Here is a 21623-nt window from a genome sequence, read left to right as displayed (position 1 = left end):
GCCCTCAGCCAGCGCTGATCACCATCATCAACATAATTAGCCTTCATTTCAAACACAGATCATAAGAGAGCAATTACTTTGGCTGCCATTTCAAAATGAGTTTCACAGGTTTGATTTGGAGAGGGGAGAGTTTCATTCCTCTAATTGAACCCCAACTGATTAAACTCAGAGTTTAGATGCAGTTAGACAAGTTAAACTTGTGGATGAATGAATAAAGCACTGAAGTACCAAAACAATTGGGTAAATAATGAAAGTTCATTATCCACTCCTGTTGTGCCAAACAGCATGACTTTCTTTCGTCAAATGAGACATTCTGAGGACTAAACTGGTCCATCTTCATGTGAATGAATCATTCTGTAATGACCTTTCCCTTTAATTTGTTTTGCTTGATGTCACCACTAGAGGGCGCAATAAACGTAAAGGATATAAGAAAAAGGGAAAATATAAAAAAAAGAAGTTCACGTTTGTTACATGAGATAAAAAGTAGGCTGCGTTTAACTCCACTTTTAGACACACAACTGGGAACTCTGGGAATCCCCACCGCCATTTTGAAATGTGTTCAACTTCGTCAAGTGGGTGAGGGAAGTTTATTTATACAGACCCTTGACCGCTCAACTTTGACAGAGGAAGTTAGTCTGCTCAATATGTACACTTCAGGCAGCTCCATAGACCACAGTGTGATTGTGATGTCACTGCAAATCATGCTTAATTTACCCCCACCCCACACAATCTAGTGTATTCTAGTGGACCAATTTTTGGAGGGTTTAAAAGCAGAAATGTGAAAATAATCATAATTTATACAAACACTTACATTCATTACTATGTTAAAAATACACCTATATTATTTGAGCTGCAGACGCAACTCTCTGCTGCCATTCTAGATCGCAGGGTTAGGGTTAGAAGGCCAGCAGCAAAGACATTAGTTAAAGGGACCTATAATGCCCCTTTCACAGTATGTAATACAAGTCTCTGGTGTCTCCAGAATGTGTCTGTGAAGTTTCAGCTCAAAATACCCCACAGATCATTTATTATAGCTTGGCAAATTTGCCCCTATTCAGGTGTGAGCAAGAACACACCGTTTTTGTGTGTGTCCCTTTAAATGCAAATGAGCTGCTGCTCCCGCCCCCTTTCCAGAAGAGGGCGGAGCTTTAACAGCTCGCACTTCGGTCGCTCAACAACAACAAAGCTGGAGAATCTCACGCAGACAAAATGAGGAAAGTGTTCAGCCTTACATTGTTCAAACCGGAGTCGACACTGATAGAGAGACTCAGGAAGAAGTTACAACTTTTAGACGTTTCTGAATGGTTAGTGGATAAATTTATGTAGTTGTTGTGGAGTTGATTCAACTCATCCACTAGCATGTGCCGTCATGTTAATCTTTTGTGTTGAATTGACCCTCGTTTGTGAAGCAGTCCGGCGTAAAATGACGGCATGATAACAACACTCTACTACAACAACTCTTCCTCTTCTCTAAAGCAGCCCAACATGGCCCCGCCCCCTTTGTTGTGTGTTCTCAGGGGCGGGGTTTATGTAAATTTTAGGGTTAGTGATGTCACCAACCTGGAAAGAAGCTCATTGTAGTCCCTACCAGCCATTTGTTGTAGTCCTTAAACAGTGAATTCTTTAAAAGAAACTATTGAACTTTGAGCGTCGTAACTTTGCAGATGTTGTTTATGATCAAACAGCAACATCACGCACTAACTAACCCTAACCTAACAGTCTACTAATACTCTAATGAGAGTTAGTAGAATGTCAAAAGTAGACTATCAAATTAAAACGTAACCCTCAATTCACGTAAGGTTTTGCTTTTGGAAAAATTTGAATTTTGGAAATACATTCTGGATATATTGGAAATAAAGTGAAAACTTAATTGTGCAATAAATTCAGTATTTTCTCTGATCTCTTTGTCTGACAGGTTTGGGTCTCGCTCTTATTGTGTCACTCCATGAAATTTCTCAGGTGGAGACTAATGTGAACCTTATGAGAGGAGAAGACAATTCCATTTCAAAGAGACCAAATCACTTTCTCATCCCATGTGAAGATGTGAAGCTCTGAAAACATTTCTTTCATTAGCGACCTCTACAGTTCATCCACCCCTGGAGACACAACCAGCTTTATAAGGTTTGACATCTACTCTCGTGACAGTGAGAAGGATCTTTCCGTTTGGAAGAAATACAGTGTGAGTGTGAGTGTGTGTGTAAGGGGAGGTTAACACACAGAGACAGTGTAAGACAGCGACTCACCAATGAAGCCCAGCTGGGAGAATTCTAGAATCATCCACTCCTCTGACGGCTGCTGCAGGGCGAAATTCTTCATTGTGGTGAAGTAATTTGGCCGTGCAACAATGTCATCCTCTAGCTGTGAGAAAGAGAGAGAGAGAGAGAAAGAGAATGCTGAAGGATGAAGAAGAAGCTGCTGTAAAGTGGATCCGAGTTATTTGCATATAATCGTGACAAGTTTCTAAAGGCTAAATGATTTAAAAGGTGAAGTGTGTCATTTTTCTGGAACTTAATATACTTTCTGTTATCCCAGCTTAAAGCAGAGGCAACTTCAAGTAAAATGATAATTTGGTCCAATTTTCACATGCAATTTATCAGTGTGAAGGGAGAAGAAAGGAAATCAAATGGTTTGAAATGACAAGGTGATGTAGCTGTTGTGGAAAATACTCGTTCTCCAATCGTTCTCCCCTCCAATCGTTTCGAGTTTATGGCCAATGATCTCCGAGCTTCCCAGTGGTAAATACGACTTGAGAGGGCATTCATGTCTAATTTCCGACTAGGTAACTCATGTTTACTATTATTCCAACAGCATGTGAAGGCAGCATTAGAGCACTGCCATGTGTGTGTATTCTGGGATATGAAGTCCGAGGCGGCCATATTTGAATACTTGAATAGTGATATATTTCTGCTATAATTTCTTCAAGCTAAACCGAACTTTTATTTTGATGGGCTGTCTTTGAGTTTCCGTGTGTATATGATATATGACAAGAGTTTTTTTCAAATGAAATGGTGAAATGCTCATGACGTGAAGATGAAGTTCATACAGTGAGACTGCAGACGCTGAAACACCGCGAGCATCACGCGTGCTTCAGTATGCGTGTAGTAGACCAAACTGAGCCGCTCATTCACAAACATTCAGACTTCAGATTCAATCATTTTTTGAGCTTTACTATTCACAGACACTAGTCCATATTGCAATTTGTTACATTCTACAGCCCTACTTTTGATTTATCCATCCAAAAAATAGCCAAATTCCATGATATTCCACTTTATAAAGTAAGTTCCATTTGCGACTGAATTCCGTGATTCACTCAACGCTGGCAGAGTGCATTTTCTTTTCTTTAAACGCCCATGTTGGGTGAGCTTAATGCATGTGATGGGAGTGCTACACAAAAAACAAACTCAAAGTGGATGCTGCATGTTGCTCTTTTCTAAGAAAAGCAGCGTCACACACTTCAGTGTCAAAGAACACACTCTAAAGCGAACGACTCATTGGGGTATCATAAAAGAACATGCTACAAAAGAAGTGCTAAAGTAGCCTTACTCAAAGATCAGCAATCTTTATAAGAGCTTTCTATTTTCTCTGGAAGCCATTTCCCCCAGTTTTCATAAAAGAAATACAAGACCCTAACCGGTCAGGGTTTATTTGGACCGACTGCAGTACATTAGCACTTATTTACTGCCTCAATACATGTACAAAAATCATTCTGGAACCAGCTCAGTTCATACAGACCCATGTTCTCATGTTCTCTCCAAATATGAGTGTCTTTGAATAAGTGATTTGGACATAATCTTGAATTAATCTTACCTGTACATAATAGGTTCCTTTAGTCTGTGCGTACATCATCAGGAAGCAGTAATCCAGGTTCTGCTTCGTTCTCCACCTGCAAAAACAATCAGCAAACAAGAATAAAACACAGCCACACATACACAAACACACAGACTGAAGATAATAAATAGTAACAGAAACCACAGTTTACAAATGAGAGGACAGTGAGTGATGGATTATTTGTGGCAGCTGCTGTTTGTCCAGTGTTTAGTGTACACAGATGTGCTTTTAAAGTACGAAGCTCAAAAATGACTACAAAAGTCTATATTACAAGTCTTCTCAGGCCCTTGGATAGTTTTGTGTGAAGAACAGATCATAAATCATAATTTATTTGCTGAAAATCCTCCCCTTCAGTTCAAATAATGCACATCGAGACATTTCACAGTCTGTTTTTATTGTTTGTTTTTGTTCAGTTTCTGAGCATCACAGTGGTATTTTGAATAATAAATGTGAATACCTAAATGTGAATTAATCAGGTGAGTCGTTAATTCAATGATCCATTCATAAAGACAGTCAATTGCTTCTTCCTGAATGAATCGGGCGTTTTGATCAAATTGGTTGAGTGAATGATACAATGACTCACTTGCCGCCACAGTTTTAGTTTCATAAGTAAAACTATCATTGCATTTTTTCAATCATTTAAATTTTTTTATATTTAAAATTACAGCATGTTGTCACACCTGTGTATACACTTTTGTAGTTTAATTATATATACACCGAAATGCCAACTTAATGAATAAAATATATATATTTCTATTAATGCCAACAGATAGCGTGAAAACGATAAATGCACAAGCCTCTCTTTAGGTGCGTCTTTCTATTTTACATAAACAAACACACACATACAAACTGAGTTGTGAGATAAGTGCTGGAGGAAGTTAATTATCTGACAGAGACATAATATGTGTACATTTGCATATTTTTACATCAGAGTTTCTCTGTTCACACACACACACACACACACACACACACACACACACACACGTTCCTGGCAGAAAACTCTTTCTTTGCATCTGCGCTTCTCCAGAATGGAAGTATGATGAAGAAAGTAATGACTCCAGCTTTCATGCAAACTCATCAGAGGGGCGAAAGATGACAAAGATTGGACATGTTCTCCAGGAAGGACATTTTTAAAATGTGGATATACAATTTTAACATGATGATATCGGGAAAAACTCACCCTTAGCCGTTAAAACCTGTAAACTTAAAACTGTTAATTACTGTTTTAAGTTCTGTTCTAGCTTTCTCAAGCCAACTTCAAAGTTTGTTTATGAACTTTGCTCATCTAGTTATTATTAAAATGTTTTTATTTTTATTGCTGTTATTATTATTTAATTGAGTCACTCGCACACACTCTAGTGCAGTCACGCTATATCAGATTAAAAACACACTAAACTCATTTTGGTTGTTTACAGATCGGTCTTTAAGCACTAAACGACAGGATCTCATTTAGCGTGATGGAAATGAAATGAGTTTCATTAAATGTGTGTGAAATAGTGAATTACACTCACAGCACCAAACACTGAACCCAGTGTTGAGGCATTTGAATAAAGCTGTCCACATGTGGAACGACTGAATAATTCATCTTCTAAAGTATAAACACCACCTGTTAGGCCAACAGTACATTTTAAAACTCAAAAACCATGAATATTTTAACTACAACACCAAAAAATGACACAAAAACACACGCTGAAACGCTTGAACACATCACTGGAGAGAAATGGATCCGGTCTAAAATGGATCTGTATTTGTCTTGGCTGACGGGTTATTGATCTGAGTGTGGGCTTGATCGGTGATGGATTCACCTGCCTGTCTGATCCAGCATTGATCCGGTCATCAGGCTCGACTGCTTGACCTGACGTGATCTGACAGGCTTTGAGCACAAACTGACATTAATGAACATATTTACTTGCATCAGTCTTCACTGTCCCGACTGTTTATTTTAGGAGAATGTGAAAAGAATGTGTCTGTCCAGAAAGGAGCACTGCTGTTTCACTTTGGAGAGAGACGTGATTGCGAAATGAGGTTGGGAAAATCCGGCCCCCAATTGTTTTTAGTTTGGTAACTGGAATTTAACGTGGACTCAAACCTCTTCTCAGTCCACATTATTATTATTATTATTAGTTGTGCGTTTGTGCTAATTAAACTGAACTGACAGAACAGAGACGCTGGATTTGTATGTGTGTGTATGTGTGTGGGTGTGTGTGTGTGTGTGTGTGTACTCATGAATAAGGCATAAAGAATCCTGACCCTGGGGGAACACACACGCACACACACACACACACACACACCCACCCCCACACCCACACACAAACACACAAATAAAGTTCATTTAATAAGACTTTAGACTCTAGTACGTGAACAGATGCCTTCAGCTCACTGGATTTCACACATTCAGTGTTGCAAAATGTGTTTTTACATGATTCATAATGTAAGTTACTCACAGAATCGAATGCAGTGAAAGTAAACTGCATTTCTGTACATGTGATCACTGTGCGTGCAAAAAATATGTGATATGTATTTGAATAATATAATTTGCACGATGCAGAAATCCAGTCGGATTCCATGGAATTTGGTAAATTTTAAATGAATAAATCAAAGGTAGGGCTGTACAATGAGTCAAAGCCACAGTTTCATCTACTGAACATACTAGAAAAGAGCCACTAATGGCTGAGTGTGTTCACACTGCTGATTCATGGGTAATTACAACACGACACACAGACTGATGGGATGAGAAGGGCAGTCATCTTACCTGACCCGCTCTTTAGGGTCACCAAACGACTCTTTGAGGTGAGAGAAGTCTGGATAGAAGTGGACGGAGGGAGAAATGATCTCCAACAGCCCAGACTGAATCTCCCCGGGAAACCTGAAACACATCGAGTGAGAGGAACACAACTCTGTCATCGTGTTCTCAGTCACGTCACCCAAGCTGCTCTTTTCCATATAATTAAAATGAAAAAAATAAATAAATAAAAAAACTAGTACAACTAGATCTCTTTTATTGAATCCAAAAGGTTTTAATTATATTTTGCTACATATAAAGGTATTTTAAAGATTTTGTCAAAATGTCATTAGGTTTAACCGTCCAAAGGCCAATACAGACATTTCATTTGTGATTAAAATATCTTAAAATGTAATAAATGTATATATTATTTATTCTGGCATGATTTTATAACATCATATATCACCATAGTGCAAAACAGTATTAAAATTAGAAGTCGTTGCTTTGTTATGAGAAAGAATGTCCGAAAAAATTAATTTCATTGATGTCATTCGGAGAAACCAATATAAAGGGACCATTTTGGATCAAGTCATGTGATCAATATCATGTGACATCATTCAGACACCTGCAAAGGACCACATGGTCGTGAAGCAAAGTAACTAACTCTCTCTTAACTATTTGACAAATTCATGTTTTCACTTGATCATACGCATGAAACATCAGGTCATTCGGTACAACCGCTATAAAACATGTAAAATGTTGTAATATTTTAAAAACTTGTACTAAATATTAAATGTTTGTTTGTCCTTTTGCTAGCTAGCTAGATATCAGCCTGTTAGCATTGTTTGAAAATATCATTTGGTATAACCAAAAGTGTCATTCGGTAAAACCGAAATTTTGGTTAAACCAAATGACTTTTTTGGTGACAAATCTTGTAAAAATGTAAAAAATGACAAAAGCAGTGTTAATCGATTATAAAAACTTAATTATATCTCCATTATGTTTTTTTACATGTTTAAAAACCTTATTTGTCAATGACCCATATATATATATATATATATATATATATATATATATATATATATATATATATATATATATATATATATATGTATTTTTTTTGTTTTAATTATATTATATTGTGTTAGTTGAAAAACTTAAAACGAAAATTAGAAATGTTGCCTTAGCAATCAAACTAAACTAAAATTAAAAATAAATTAAATCTAACAACCTAGCAAACCTAGCAACATTTAAAAAAATATTAATAATAAAATGACAAAGCACATAACAGAATTACTAAAAATTAAAATAAAACTAACATGAAAAACAAAAATATAAAAATAATAATAATAATAATAATTCAAAATATTAATAAAACTATAATAAAACTAAATAAAAAAAAAGTCATATATCATTAGTCACATGAATATTAATCTGAGCATTCAAATGCATTAATGTCAAATTTATAGTAGCAAATCTCCTGTAAAACATTCCTGTCACACATTTCTGTAAAATGTCATAAAATCAGTGCATAAAACTGCAACAGTTATTTTATCAGAGATACTAATATAGTTTTTATTAATATTTTTTATCTTTTTTTTTTCCTGTTTTCCGCTTTAATTTTAAGTTTTATTTTTAGTAGTTAAAAAAAAAAAAAAAAAAGTCTAAATATTTTTATTAATTTTTATTTCAGTATTTAGAAATTGTCTGGCCAACTATCTGAAATTAAAAAAAAAGTTAAAAGTTTTTGATATTTTATTTAATTATTTTATTTCGGTTAATAATTTTATTGAAATTAATTAAAATGATTTTTTTCAAAAGCAAAGATGTAATTAAAGCACACACACACACACACATGCACACACACACACACACACACACACACACGTTCCAGTATTGTAAGTATTAGCAGAAATCCGTGTAAACAACAGATCATGACTAATGTGGGACTGAAGCACAGGAACTTTAACACCCAGAGGATCAATTTTCCTTTCTGTTTCTTCTGCTATTGTCCTCAAAAAGCATGTGGGGGAAAGCCAGCAATCACATAGTCTCTCTCTCACACACATGTATCAATGAAACTCAAGCAGATTGTGTTCATAACAGTAATGAAAAACTAGAGTACTCACAGGCGCTTAAGGTTTTCAGCAACACTATTTGCATATTGTTGATCCGTCTGTAAAACAAAACAAGAACCAATGGATTATGTTCACAAATCGCAAAATAAATTTCCCAGTAAATAAATGTCAACCTTTGAGCCAGACGAGTGTTTGGAGCAGGTTTTTGGATGGATGTTTTAAGTACAATGTCAGTTCTTATTTCCTGACGTTTCCTGTTAAAGTGATTATAGTCTCTGTTGTGAAGAAACAAATTTTAACTGTCAAATATAACACAAGATGGATTTCACTGTTTGTATTCAATTACACCGTTCGTTCAAAACGCAACTCAAGTATGACATGTTGTCATCTTGTAATTATGATTATTAGGACATGGTGTCAATGCAGCATATATTCAAATGGTAAGAAAGCGCTGTTTGTATCGCCACAGTCCAATGCTGAATTCAGAACCGCTTACTATTATTACTATTTCTGCCATAGAAACATGTTAATGATAGGAAGAGTAGAATGCGGTTCTGAATTCAGTGTCCGTTTCCTGCCACCTGCTGGTGTGGAGAGTGATTTCCTCTGACAGAGGAGCAGAATGCATGTGTTAGTTGGCAGTAATCTTTGAGGTGTTCAAACACACTTTTTAGGTCCAGACGGAGGTGACGTGATGCGATATCACAGTCGGCTTTCATCACCGCTCGCTCTTTGATGTTGTTTTGGTGTCGCGGCCTTTAATCAAAAACATGAACTTTCCCTCCACCTCTTCTCTGATGGTGTGAGTGACGGAACAAACTCCTCCAGCCACCTGTCACTCAAACTGCAACCATCCAATCAATTCCCCACAGACAAAATCAAGCCCCGCCCTACATTTGTTCTTGTTCTAGAAGCTGTTTCACTCGGATATACGTCACAATAGAGAAGAAACAATGATTGCAATTTAAGTTTCATGAATACTCTAGAGCTGTTTTGAGGTACTTTTAAAGCACCGATGGAGCCAGAGTAACAGTAAAACTCAAGGACGCTGTCTGAGGGTATAATGTGAGGATACAGACACTGCGTCAGCGTCCATGACCTGCCGGACACATCCTCATTATTTCCCACAAATCTCTCATGACCAAGTCATTGTTTTTTGAATTATCCGAGAGACTCTTGAGACATGGGGAAGAGACGGAGTGATAGATGATGAGGAAACACCTGCAGAAACTTTAGTTTCCAGAGAAATGGGAATTGCTGCTTTTTCAGACAAAAAGGAAGTTTGGGCATTGTGATGAGATGAAAAATTTTCACAGAATGAAATCACAGAATGAAAAACACAACATTCCAAAAGCCTTTGTCACATAAATCAAATCCTTTTACACTCTCTTTTCAAAAAAGGGCTGAAAAGTGTGTCCATGAGACGGAAAGTACAAGCTGATCGACAAGATTTCCTGATGAAAATGTGACTGGCACTTTTAGAGGAACTGGTGCTGCTTTGAGTGGCTTTCAGCTTGTTGCTATTCAGCTGCTAAAGTGTTACGAGTGGATTTTTAGTGTTGCCATTTGGTTGCTAGAGTGTTCCTGGATGGTTTTTATCATGCCAAAGTGTACTTTTTGCATGCTCCTATTTGGTTGCTAGAGTGTTTGGGATTGTTTTTAGCACTATAAAGATGCAACACAATGTTTTAGGTGGTTGTTTACCAGCTCAAGTCAAAAGAGGCTATATCCACAATGCAACAAACCCTTTAGTGACAATACTTTTAAAACTGATAGTTCACCCAAAAATGAAAATTTTCCCATGATTTACTCACCCTCAAGCCATCCTAGATGTATTTGACTATCTTCTTTCAGATGAACACAATCGGAGATATATTTAAAAATATACTGACTCTTCCAAGCTTTATAATGGGAGTGAATGGGGGGCGAGATTTTGAAGACCAAAAAAGTGCATCCATCCATCATAAAAGTAATCCATACGACTCCAGGGGTTAATAAAGGCCCTTTAAGGCGATGGTGATGGGTTTTTGTAAGAAAAATATCCATATTTAAAACTTTACAAACTAAAATAACTAGCTTCCGGCAGGCGACCGTACGCATACTGCACAAGTCGATAGAGTAACCTGTGACGCAATGTGTGACGTATGACGTAGGAATAGCATAAGCTTAGGTGAGAGTAGACGCCTCTCGCAGTTCAAAACAAATAGGGCTGTGCAACGAAATCCTTAGACATTTCTCTTTAAAATTTCTCGTTTTAGACTTCTAATTCGTGACCGGTGTTTTGTTTTGCTCTATCCTCTGCACTTCTGCGTTCATCATTGCGTCATGCATCGGGTCTGAGGTCACTCTTCTGCTGCAAATCAATGTGTACGGCTGTCTAGTTAATTATGTATATTTTTCTTACAAAAATGCATCACTTCACTTCAGAAGGCCTTTATTAACCCCTGGAGTCGTATGGATTACTTTTATGATGGATGAATGCGCTTTTTTGGGCTTCAAAATCTCGCCCCCCATTCACTCCCATTATAAAGCTTGGAAGAGTCAGGATATATTTAAATATATCTCCGATTGAGTTCGTCTGAAAGAAGATAGTCATATACACCTAGGATGGCTTGAAGGTGAGTAAATCATGGGAAAATTTTCATTTTTGGGTGAACTGTCCCTTTAAGGCCCTGATATACTCATGGTGAATATTTTATCCATGCACATCATTACTTTTTTTTAAATTAATGTGTCCTCATAATCTTTTAGGGCCATGACACACGTTCTTTCTTACTCTCTGTTCTTTTGTTCTTCGCTTAAGGGTAAAAAGAAGTTTGCAATAACTTTGCAGTGAACATCACAACTCTGCTGAGAGTGACGTTTATATGAATATGACAATATGTGCTGCACTTTCCTCTCAATAACACAAATACACAAAATGACAGCAGTGAGAAAACAGCAGTTGATCTTATCACAGTGATGTGGATGTTTTCAGCAGCTCTGCTGTCGTGTTTATTTATAGACTAATTTATACAATGTATTGCTTTAAAGCAGCAGTTTTACAGTATTAAGCATGAAAAAACAGTGACAGAGTCACTTTACAGCTTCAGTTTGTACTATAAAGCAGCTCTCCAGTGTGTTCATGTTTTTACCTCGACAGACTGAATAGAGGAAATGAAGACTTACACAGCAAAGAAGGCGAAGCCTCAGAGCCACACCCACCTATTAGATCATCGCCATGGACCAATAGAAGTTTGATGGTGTTTACCAGCCGGAGTGAACTCTTGTGGAAAGTTTGCTTTGGCGAACAAACTTCTTCCTTCTTTGGAATCTGACTTGGATTCCCTACATATGCATCTAGTGAAAGCCGTATCATGCCGTATATCAATAAAAACTGACTGCCATGCATCTAAATATGCAAACTACATGCAAATGAGCCTGCTTAAACCTGAACCAGTCGCAGGTGTGTGGAAACGACAAACACTGAGTGGAAAACACTGTTCATATAACACACTTACAGAATGTACTTTATTAACGGGCAAGATGTAAGCTCTTCATCAAAAGCAACAGTGGAATCATTTGTAATATACATTTTTTATTAATATTTCACCCAAAAATGAACATTCTGTCATCATTTACTCGCCCTAATGTCATTCAAAACCCAAATGACTTTCTTTCTTCAGAGGAACTCAAAAGGATAAAATTTGAAGATTGTGCTGGTCGCTCTTTTCCAAGCAATTACAATGAATGAGAAATATTAATTTTTAAGTGAATAAATTTCAATTCTTTTCAGGAATATCAGTCAGTTCTGGTCCTCACACAAAACTATTGGAATATAGTGGAATATAGCTGCAAGAAAGAAAAGGAGTCCAGTGATGCACATTACATACCCTTACAAAGATTATATTATAATAAAAATGAGATATGGCATGTACTTAAATTATCCCCAAAGTAAAAGGTGTGTGAATAAACAACCCAGACAGAGCACACACACACACACACACACACACACTGCCGCCAGTTACTCATGAACTCCAGTCAGCGTTAATTAACGTGAACCGGCTCAAACACACTCAACGGTGTAAAGGGCACGACGTCCTCGTGATACAGTGTGGAGAAACACAAAATGACGCTTTACTGCATTAATCATAATACATCTCTGTAATATACTGTCATCCAGAAGAAATCAATTTCACTGCTCTCTCATAAAAACAAATAAAACACAACTGAGAATGGAAAATCTTACACCATTCAGGATCAGGTCCATTCACCACAAAAGTCAGACAATATATTCTGAATATAATTTGTCCACTAGTCTGAATGTAACAAGCCGCGTGATATGAGGTATCGTTCACACTGTCTCTGTACACAAACAAGCGGCTGGTGTCATATTATCATATTATTATACTGTAATTGTTAGTAAACCGCACTGACAGAGGTGCAGCGTTGTGATTATGCTACATCTGAATTACATACACGTATTGCAGTCAAGACTGTTTGTGTCACAATTTGCATACTTGTGCACTAGTCCATGCTGTTTTTAGTATATTTTTTAGTCTATGCTGCTTTTATGGGATTGCGGTACACCGTAGTTTGCTCTGTTTAGTAAATCTGGCCCTAAGCTTGGACACCTTCTGCACTCAACTGTTGCTGTTTTCCTTATGCAGCGTCTATCAGACACCAATGCTGTATGATGAAATAACCTTACAAACCTCATAGACTAGATGGTAATGAACAAAGCAAAGTGTATAGTGTGTCATTTGAGACACAACTTGTGTTAATTGGGCTGTGTGCAGATGCTAATGTCTGAACAGAAGGGCAGTGATGAGTTATTTCAGGTCAGTGCTGCTCGCAGAAGGCGGCCACAGTTTATAATCAATGGGGAAATGGACTTGCACATGGTACAGTAGCTTCTAAAAGTTACAAGCTACTCATAATGTAAAGTAGATGAACTACAGTAAAGCTACCAGTTTACTTGTTAGCTATTAAACAACCTAGTAACAAAGAGTACCTAATTACACTAAAGCTATTTAAGGGACATATATAATAGATGATCACAGATTATATAATGTTGCTATTTAAGAAATGCCAAATAATGCTCAAATATCAGCACAGTAATCACTGATATTTGGAAAATCAAGTGTGATATTGCTTTTATACAACAATTCAATAAATAAGAAGTTCATATTGAGTAACTTGCATTTTAGACACAATATTAGACCTATATTTTTTCATTTGTTTTAAAATCTTTGGCTGAGCAAAACCAGGTAAAGTCAAAGAATTTACCGCTGAGCGTCTCAGAACAACACACAGCAGTGGTGTTTACATGCTGAATGAATCAACATTTTAAATGAATCGATTGTTGAATGATTCAATGACTCACTCATACAGAGACTTGTTTATATACGGAATGAATCAGCACGTTAAAATGAATCGGTTTTGGTGAATAATTCAATGACTCATAAAAAAAACTTGTCTATATACTGAAATAATCAGTGTTTTGAACAAATTGGTCAGTAAATGATTCAATGACTCACTCATACAGAGACGTGTTTATATACTGAATGAATCTGCATTTTGAATGAATCTGTCTTTGAATGATTCAATGGCTGAATCCTAAATGGCACCCTAAACCCTCACGGTCTTGCTCTGAGTCAGCACTTTTGTGACGTAATGCCGCTTTGACTGCCGGGTAAAGTCCTCTGTGTAGCTCGCAAACTTGCGGGCTCAGCTGAAGTGCGCATCCAGGGCGCATAGCGGCTGCAAAGAGGGCGCTTGCAAACACCCTTCTGAAACCTAAAATGATGAATGGGACACACTACGGTCTCGTGGACTTAACAGACAAACGCATGCAGCCACAAGATCGAAAGTGCATAGAAGTGTGCCATTTGGGATTCAGCCAATGACTCACTCATACAGAGACATGTTTATATACTGAATGAATCAGCATTTTGAGCAAATCGGTTGATGAATGATTCAATGACTCATAAAGAGACTTGTCTATATACCGAAATAATCAGTGTTTTGAACAAATTGGTCAGTAAATGATTCAATGACTTACTCATAAAGAGCCTCGTCTATAACTGTGTCTCATTTCGAAGGCTGCATCCTCCGGAGGTCGCATTTGTTGGCCGCATATGTCATAAAGCATGTCTTATTTCATAACAGTAACCATTATAAAATTGACCGTTATTCCTAGTGAAGCATAAATTGTTGTAATTTCTTAATGACTTTGGAATGTAGCGGTCAGTTTACTGATATGAAACTGATATGAATGACTTATGCAGGCGACAAACGCAACCTCCGGAGGACGCAGCCTTCAAAATGAGACAGCTTATATACTGAATGAATCAGGACTTTGAATGAATCGGTCGGTGAATGATTCAATGACTTGCTCATTCAGAGACTCGTCTACACACTGAATGAATTAGCGATTTGAACGAATTGCTCAGTGAATAATTCAATGACTCACTCATAAAGAGACTTGTTTATATACTGAATAAATCAGCAGTTTGAACGAATTGGCATGATTCAGTGACTCACTAATAAAGTAATCTACCTTCACTTTGTATATACCACTTTAAACCAAGAAGCTGAACACTGATGTTACTAATCAAAATTATGATAAATGATTACACAACACCAGGTCACATTTCTTGATCTCATAAGGAAAATGCTACACCTTCATTAAATTAATCCATGTCCTTTAAGATCCATGAATGTTTTGATCTTACCTCTGCGATGAAGACGACAATCACACAGTCCTCCTTCTCGGCCGGACTCAGCTCTGACATCAGCGAGGTCAGCGTGTCCGTCAGGTAGGTGTGCACCTCTCTCTTCACACTGGGCACCCCCATCACTATCGACACTGAGAGAGAGAGAGATGCACTAATCAGCCCCGTGTGCATTAACTCTTGACAGATAACATTCACACACACACACACACACACACAGACCAGCCTGTAGAGCGGCAGTGACTGTATTTGCATTTCTAGCGCTCAATCCTAATTAAAGCTGTATGAAGAGCAGCTCCCGCTGAGCCTGCAGGATAACAGAGCATCTCCTCCCCACTGGGCCGAGGCTGTGTTGGACAGAACCCCAGAGAACCGTCCACTCAGACAGGCCAGACACCGCTGGGCCGAGAGCCAGGACAGGAGACGGAGAGCAATATGAGAGAGGCCACTACATCTCTTCATGAGTGAGACAGAGACGATACGCTTTAGGAGTGATGATATAAAAAGAGTTTGGCGGATATGGGGTAAGAGGATCGCAAAGACCCAGACAATGAAATTTACGTTTTTGCTACTCAGTCATAATCATACAGACCCCTGACTGAGTCTGGTTTCTTTCTGGGGGGTTTTCTCCATTCCGTCACCTGTTGGACTTTAGGGTTCTTCTTTTGCTTCCTTAGTCGGGGACACTTAATATTCAATAATATTATTGATCTGCCTGCATTGACACCATCATATGAGAACTGAACTGAGCTGGACGATGACATCACTTACAGCTCTCAAGGTTAACTAATCATGAAAAGAGATGATTTTAACATTACATTTAGATCTATGACATTATATTTAGATCATGGCATGAAAAGTTGTAGTGATGAAGATTGTAGCCGATCACAGACATGTTGTTGAGCGCATGAGAGTAGTGATCGCATCATTCTGCGCAATAACGAATGCCTTCATCATAACTAACAGTACAAACTCGATGTAACTAAAAGATTCGTTGAATAAAACGGGTTTTGGTGCGAGACTAGAACTCAGTCACTGATAAACTTGCGCTGTTTGATTGACAGCTCCAGCGATTGTAAAGGGAGCGTTCTTTGATCACTTTCTATATATAATTTAATCACCGTTTAAACAATGTGAAGTTGAGCGTTTAGTCACTGGTTTGATTTACATTTAGATTACATTTAGATCTATGACATTATATTTAGATCGTGGCATGAAAGGTTGCAGTGATGAACATTGTAGTCGATCACAGACATGTTGTTGAGCGCATGAAAGCAGTGATCTCGTCATTACAACTCAATTTCTGCACACTAACGAATGCTTTCATCATAACTAACAGTGCAAACTCGATGTAACTAAGAGATTCGTTGAATAAAACAGGAGTTTTAGCGTGAGTGATAAACTGATAAACTCGCGCTGTTTGATTGACAGCTCCAGCGATTGCAAAGGGAGCGTTCTTTGATCACTTTCTATATATATTTTAATCACCGTTTAAACAAGGTGAAGTTGAGCATTTTGTTACTGGTTTGATTTACTGACACACAGACAAAGACTGTACATGAATCATTAATATCAGATCAGACATCAGAATGAACACAGTTACTGACATGTTGTTGCATTACTGTCGAGTCCATATCGTAAAAGTCTGTTTGCGCCGAAATGCGATTGATTTACCAAAGAATCCACAGTGAAATGTACCGAATACAAATAAATAAAGCTCAACTGAGACATTCACATTGTTGAAAATAAATAAGCATATTCCTAGCATTAGGATCCTTTGAAAGGTAATGTTATTTTAGTCCTGTATCGCTCTTCTCTCCTCCTCCTCTCACTAACACACCAGTGGGCGGGGCTAACGTTGTAATGATGAAGTAGGCGTTGATTTCTTCTGCGGAGGCGAAGTTTCACCTATCTATGACAGGATCAATCGTTCTCTGGGTCTGGTGTCAATAAAAGATTTCATTGGACTAACAAGGAAGTTTTCAGTTCTTTCGCTTTGTTGTTTGTTTATCTTGTGATTAAAGTTACTTTTACTGTTCACCGGTTCCCACCTCCTCCTTCTCTGAAATTCAACAGTATCGCATGAACTCTGGTGACAGCTGCAGATCACTGGAGGAACTAAAGCCATATTTCATGTGGAATCCATATAACTACACAGGCCTGGAGGAGAAGGTAACACAACAGCGAGAAGCTCATGACAGGGTTGTTTTCACACACTAACCTCCGGTGCGGCCCTGGCCGATGTGCACGGCCGGCTGGAGGCTGGTCTCCTTGGCCAGCAGGTGTGGCAGATGGTGGAAGATGCTGGGCAGCTGAAGAACATTCTTACTGCTGGTCACGTTCCACAACTTCAGCTTGGTCTCATCTGAAAGAGACGACATTGTCACACATAAATGTGTGTCTGTCGCAGTCGACTGATTTAGACTATTAGCACATGATCCTGGATCAACAGACTTTGCGGCTACTGGAGTAACACACATATTAACCCTATAAAGACACTGTACAGAGTGTGTTTTTGCTTTCCTCTGCGCTGCTTTTCCATTATTTTCTATGTAAACTCACTAGACTGACCTTTTTTCTCCGATTTGGGACCATTCGCACATGTGTCTTTGTGTCTAAAAACGTGAGACGTGGGCAGTGGAAAATTCAAGTTAAACTTCTTGAGCGCTGCGTTTTTAGAACGCTGTTTCTTGCGCGAGACGCGAGCGCAACGGTCAAACGCATCCGTCTAGCACGTTTACATGGAAAAGCAATGGAAAAGTTCACTGATACAGCCAACAACGGGACATTTACATTGTCGCTGAGACGTTCTTGTGTTTCCACTCGTTGAGATAAACATGGCGGACTGTGTACAGCTCACTCAGGGGCGGAGCTAAGCTAATAGGGCAGAGAGAGTCGTAGGCAGGGGCCTGTTACACTGTATAGAAAACACGAACAACTCCTTTTATGACACTGTTTATTATTTATGGGGAATATAAAACAAGGAGTGGGTGAATTTTCACCATTATAGGGTGGTTGTGTACTGCAGACACATTTACATCCAAACCCTTTAACTCCACCACTAAAATCAGAGGGCAATGATTGGTTGATACAGAGACTGTTGTATGTCACCTGACAGGCTGCTCCAGGTGCGGTTGATGTCCCGCAGCGCTTGTTTCTCAGCGATGGCTCGCTTGATCTCGTCCAGCACCAGGTTGAGCTCTTTGGAGCGTTTGAGGTTCTCCTGCTCCGCGGAGTGCAGACGGTCTCTCAGCGCCAGAAATTCACGCTGGTAGATGTCTACGACATTACCTACAATCACAAGAGAGAGAACAACACTAATTGGTGGTTTTAAGCCTCACACTCGTAAAGAAAAGCTGCAGATTTAGACACTTCATCAACGTCTCGCTTTATAATTTATCATAACAGCATTCAATTATCCAGTCAAAAGAACCTTTATGTTATGCTCCAATAAACAAAAGCCAATAATTCAACAGAAAATATGAGCATGTTTCTCACAGGCCTACATTTATAGCGGTTGTTTTTCAGATGGTAATAAGGATGACAAGAGTAAAAAATGAGGGGATATTTCAAGCCTCTCCCTCTCTTGTTCTCTGTGCCCTTTAAAGGGCTGAAACTGCACTCGTTTACATTTAAACACTGTTTTTCTTTCGACGCGGAGAGAGTGGAACTGGTGTCGTGTAACCAGCCAGTCATTCATGACATTTAAACAAGTGTTTTAGTGAGGCTGCCCATTTTCTCCATGTCTCGGGTCATAACCTTTCCCAACGGCCGATCGATGCTCCGACCCCAGAGGTCAACACATGGTCAGTGACACAACTCTGCTCTTTCGAGCCTCAAACACAGATCAGATGTCAACACATGAAGAGAACTATGCAAGTTTTTCCACATGAAAAATACCCTTAAATAGCACTGATCTATTTAAAAGTCATAAGCATTCGCCTTCAGATGATTTCTCTATAACAATGTTTAATGCTCAGTGTTTTTAATATGACGCTGCTAGTAAAAGAACTTCTTAGTATGATCAAACTGTCTCAAATAATTTTGGCTAATAGTTAAATAAAAATACTACTACTAATAAGTTAAATACAAATACTACTACTACTACTACTACTTATAATAATAATTATTATATTTTAATTATTATTTAATAATTCATTTATCAAAATATTTAAAATAAATAATTTATCAGAATATTTAAAATAAAATATTTTATTTATTAAGATATTTATAATAAATAGTTTGTTTATTTTAAATATATTTAAAATGCATTATTTATTAAAACATTTAAAACAAATAATTTATTTGTCTGTATACTTAAAATAAATAAATAATTTATGTGTTAACGTATTTAAAATAAATAGTAAATAATTTACTTATCAACATATTTAAAATAAATAATTTATTATCAAAATATTTAAAAAAAAATAAATTATTGATCAACAAATTTAAATTAAATAAATAATTTATTTATCAACATTTATAATAAATAGGCTATTGTTTATTTTAAATATGTTGATAAATTAATTTTAAATATGTTGATAATGTTTTTATTTATCAAAATATTTAAAATAAATAAATGATTTATTTATAAGAATATTTATTTTTTATAAATTATTTATTATAAATTATTTGCTAATATAAATTATTATATATATATATATATATATATATATATATATATAACATATTTAAAATAAATAAATAATTTATTTATCAACATATTTAAAATAAATGTAAAGTAATTTACATATCAAAAAATTTACAAACATTAATTTAACATTAACATTAATTTAACAAAAATTTAACATTAAAAATAATTAATTTTTCTGTATACTTAAAATAAATAAATAACTTGTGTTAACATATATAAAATTAATAGTAAATAATTTATCAACAAATTTTAAATAATTATTAAATAATTTACTTATCCACATATTTAAAATAATTTATTATCAAATATTTAAAAAAAATAAATTATTGATCAATAAATTTAAAATAAATAAATAATTTATTTATCAAAATATTTAAAATAAACACATAAATTATTTTTATTGTTATAAAAAATAATTTATCAAAATATTAAAAAATAAATAAATACACACACAGATACATATTTGGTGGCTGACTGACTTAAGTAAGTGTGGTCAGTAAGGTATTCTTTGTGACATTGACACATTGTAAATGAATTTTCAGTCAGAAAACCACAAAATCTGTCAGTGAACGAACAGTTAAAGGTGAAGTGTGTAACACCACCATCACCAGAGAACACACAAATAATTACTATTGGCCAGTAAAACAAACATTCACGGCTCCAAACTCATGTTATTGGCTGTGTTGGGCTGGCCGGGATGTTTCTAAAGCTCCGCACAGTCTCAGTGTTTATTCAGACTATGAATATCTGACTTACAGTTGTCTCTGGGCATTGAGCCGGGATAGAGGAAAGTATCTTAACATTAAAAAATGACAAACATCACCTTTAAGTCTAGACACTACTGCTGGTATATAAGACTTCTCATTTTCCCAGCTGACTGAGCTCGTTTCTTTTCTTTCTTTACTCTCAACACTCACTAGAAAAGAAAGAATCGTAAGGATTTATGCTTTGCGGGATAATCCTGAGCAGGCAGGCTTTTTCTGGGAGAGATGCCCACTCTCAGCGCACACACACACACACACACACACACACCGTAATGCCATCAGAGTCCAAAGCCCTTCTGTAATCTGAAATTACACCGCTCCACACAAGTGCAATCCAATCCACACTTCAGATCGAGGAGGAGAGGTACATATAATACCCTGTAGAGTGAGATAATCTACTGCTGTACTGACGACTTCTTCACTGTGATCCCTACACTCCATGACTGCTGAGACCGAGTGTGTGCTTCATACACTACTACACATGTACTACAACACGACACGCGTCTATCATCACAGACGGATTACAACACCAGAACACTGGGTCACCGTCACGTCAGCCATTTTAATGACAATAAAAGAACACTTACCCCAAATTCTGACAACAAAGCAAAACAAAAAAGAAGAAAATGCAAAACAAAACAATAAACAAAGAAAAACAAAAAAAAATATATGAAATCACCGGACGCAGAATCGGTCGACACAGATCATGGGATCTATTTGAAGCCTTCATTTTATCATTTAGCATTATTTATAGTGATGTTCCGATCAGGATTTATTCAGACATTAATTTACAGCCTGAATTTCGATTTGTAAAATGGGGGAATTGATCCCTTAAGTGACTCTTTTGGGGGGATTTTTTAA

At 36.9% G+C, this 21623-nt stretch overlaps 1 protein-coding gene across 1 annotated transcript in view; it reads right to left on the bottom strand.

Moving 5' to 3' along the window:
* The window catches only part of mgat4b (alpha-1,3-mannosyl-glycoprotein 4-beta-N-acetylglucosaminyltransferase B), a 99369-nt gene that overhangs the window by 21525 nt on the left and 56221 nt on the right, over positions 1-21623 (bottom strand). The window contains exons 2-8 of the mRNA XM_051859919.1: positions 18456-18635; positions 17566-17709; positions 15345-15478; positions 8680-8726; positions 6581-6694; positions 3808-3883; positions 2244-2358 (exon numbers count right to left, since the gene is read on the bottom strand). Coding sequence (XP_051715879.1) covers positions 2244-2358; positions 3808-3883; positions 6581-6694; positions 8680-8726; positions 15345-15478; positions 17566-17709; positions 18456-18635 — 810 coding nt within the window. The remainder of the gene's footprint in view (positions 1-2243; positions 2359-3807; positions 3884-6580; positions 6695-8679; positions 8727-15344; positions 15479-17565; positions 17710-18455; positions 18636-21623) is intronic.

The sequence above is a fragment of the Ctenopharyngodon idella genome, chromosome 14 (genome assembly GCF_019924925.1).
Source record: "Ctenopharyngodon idella isolate HZGC_01 chromosome 14, HZGC01, whole genome shotgun sequence".
Lineage (NCBI taxonomy): Eukaryota > Metazoa > Chordata > Actinopteri > Cypriniformes > Xenocyprididae > Ctenopharyngodon > Ctenopharyngodon idella.
The sequence above is the reverse complement of the archived record's forward strand: the minus strand, read 5'-3'. Positions and strand labels throughout refer to the sequence as shown.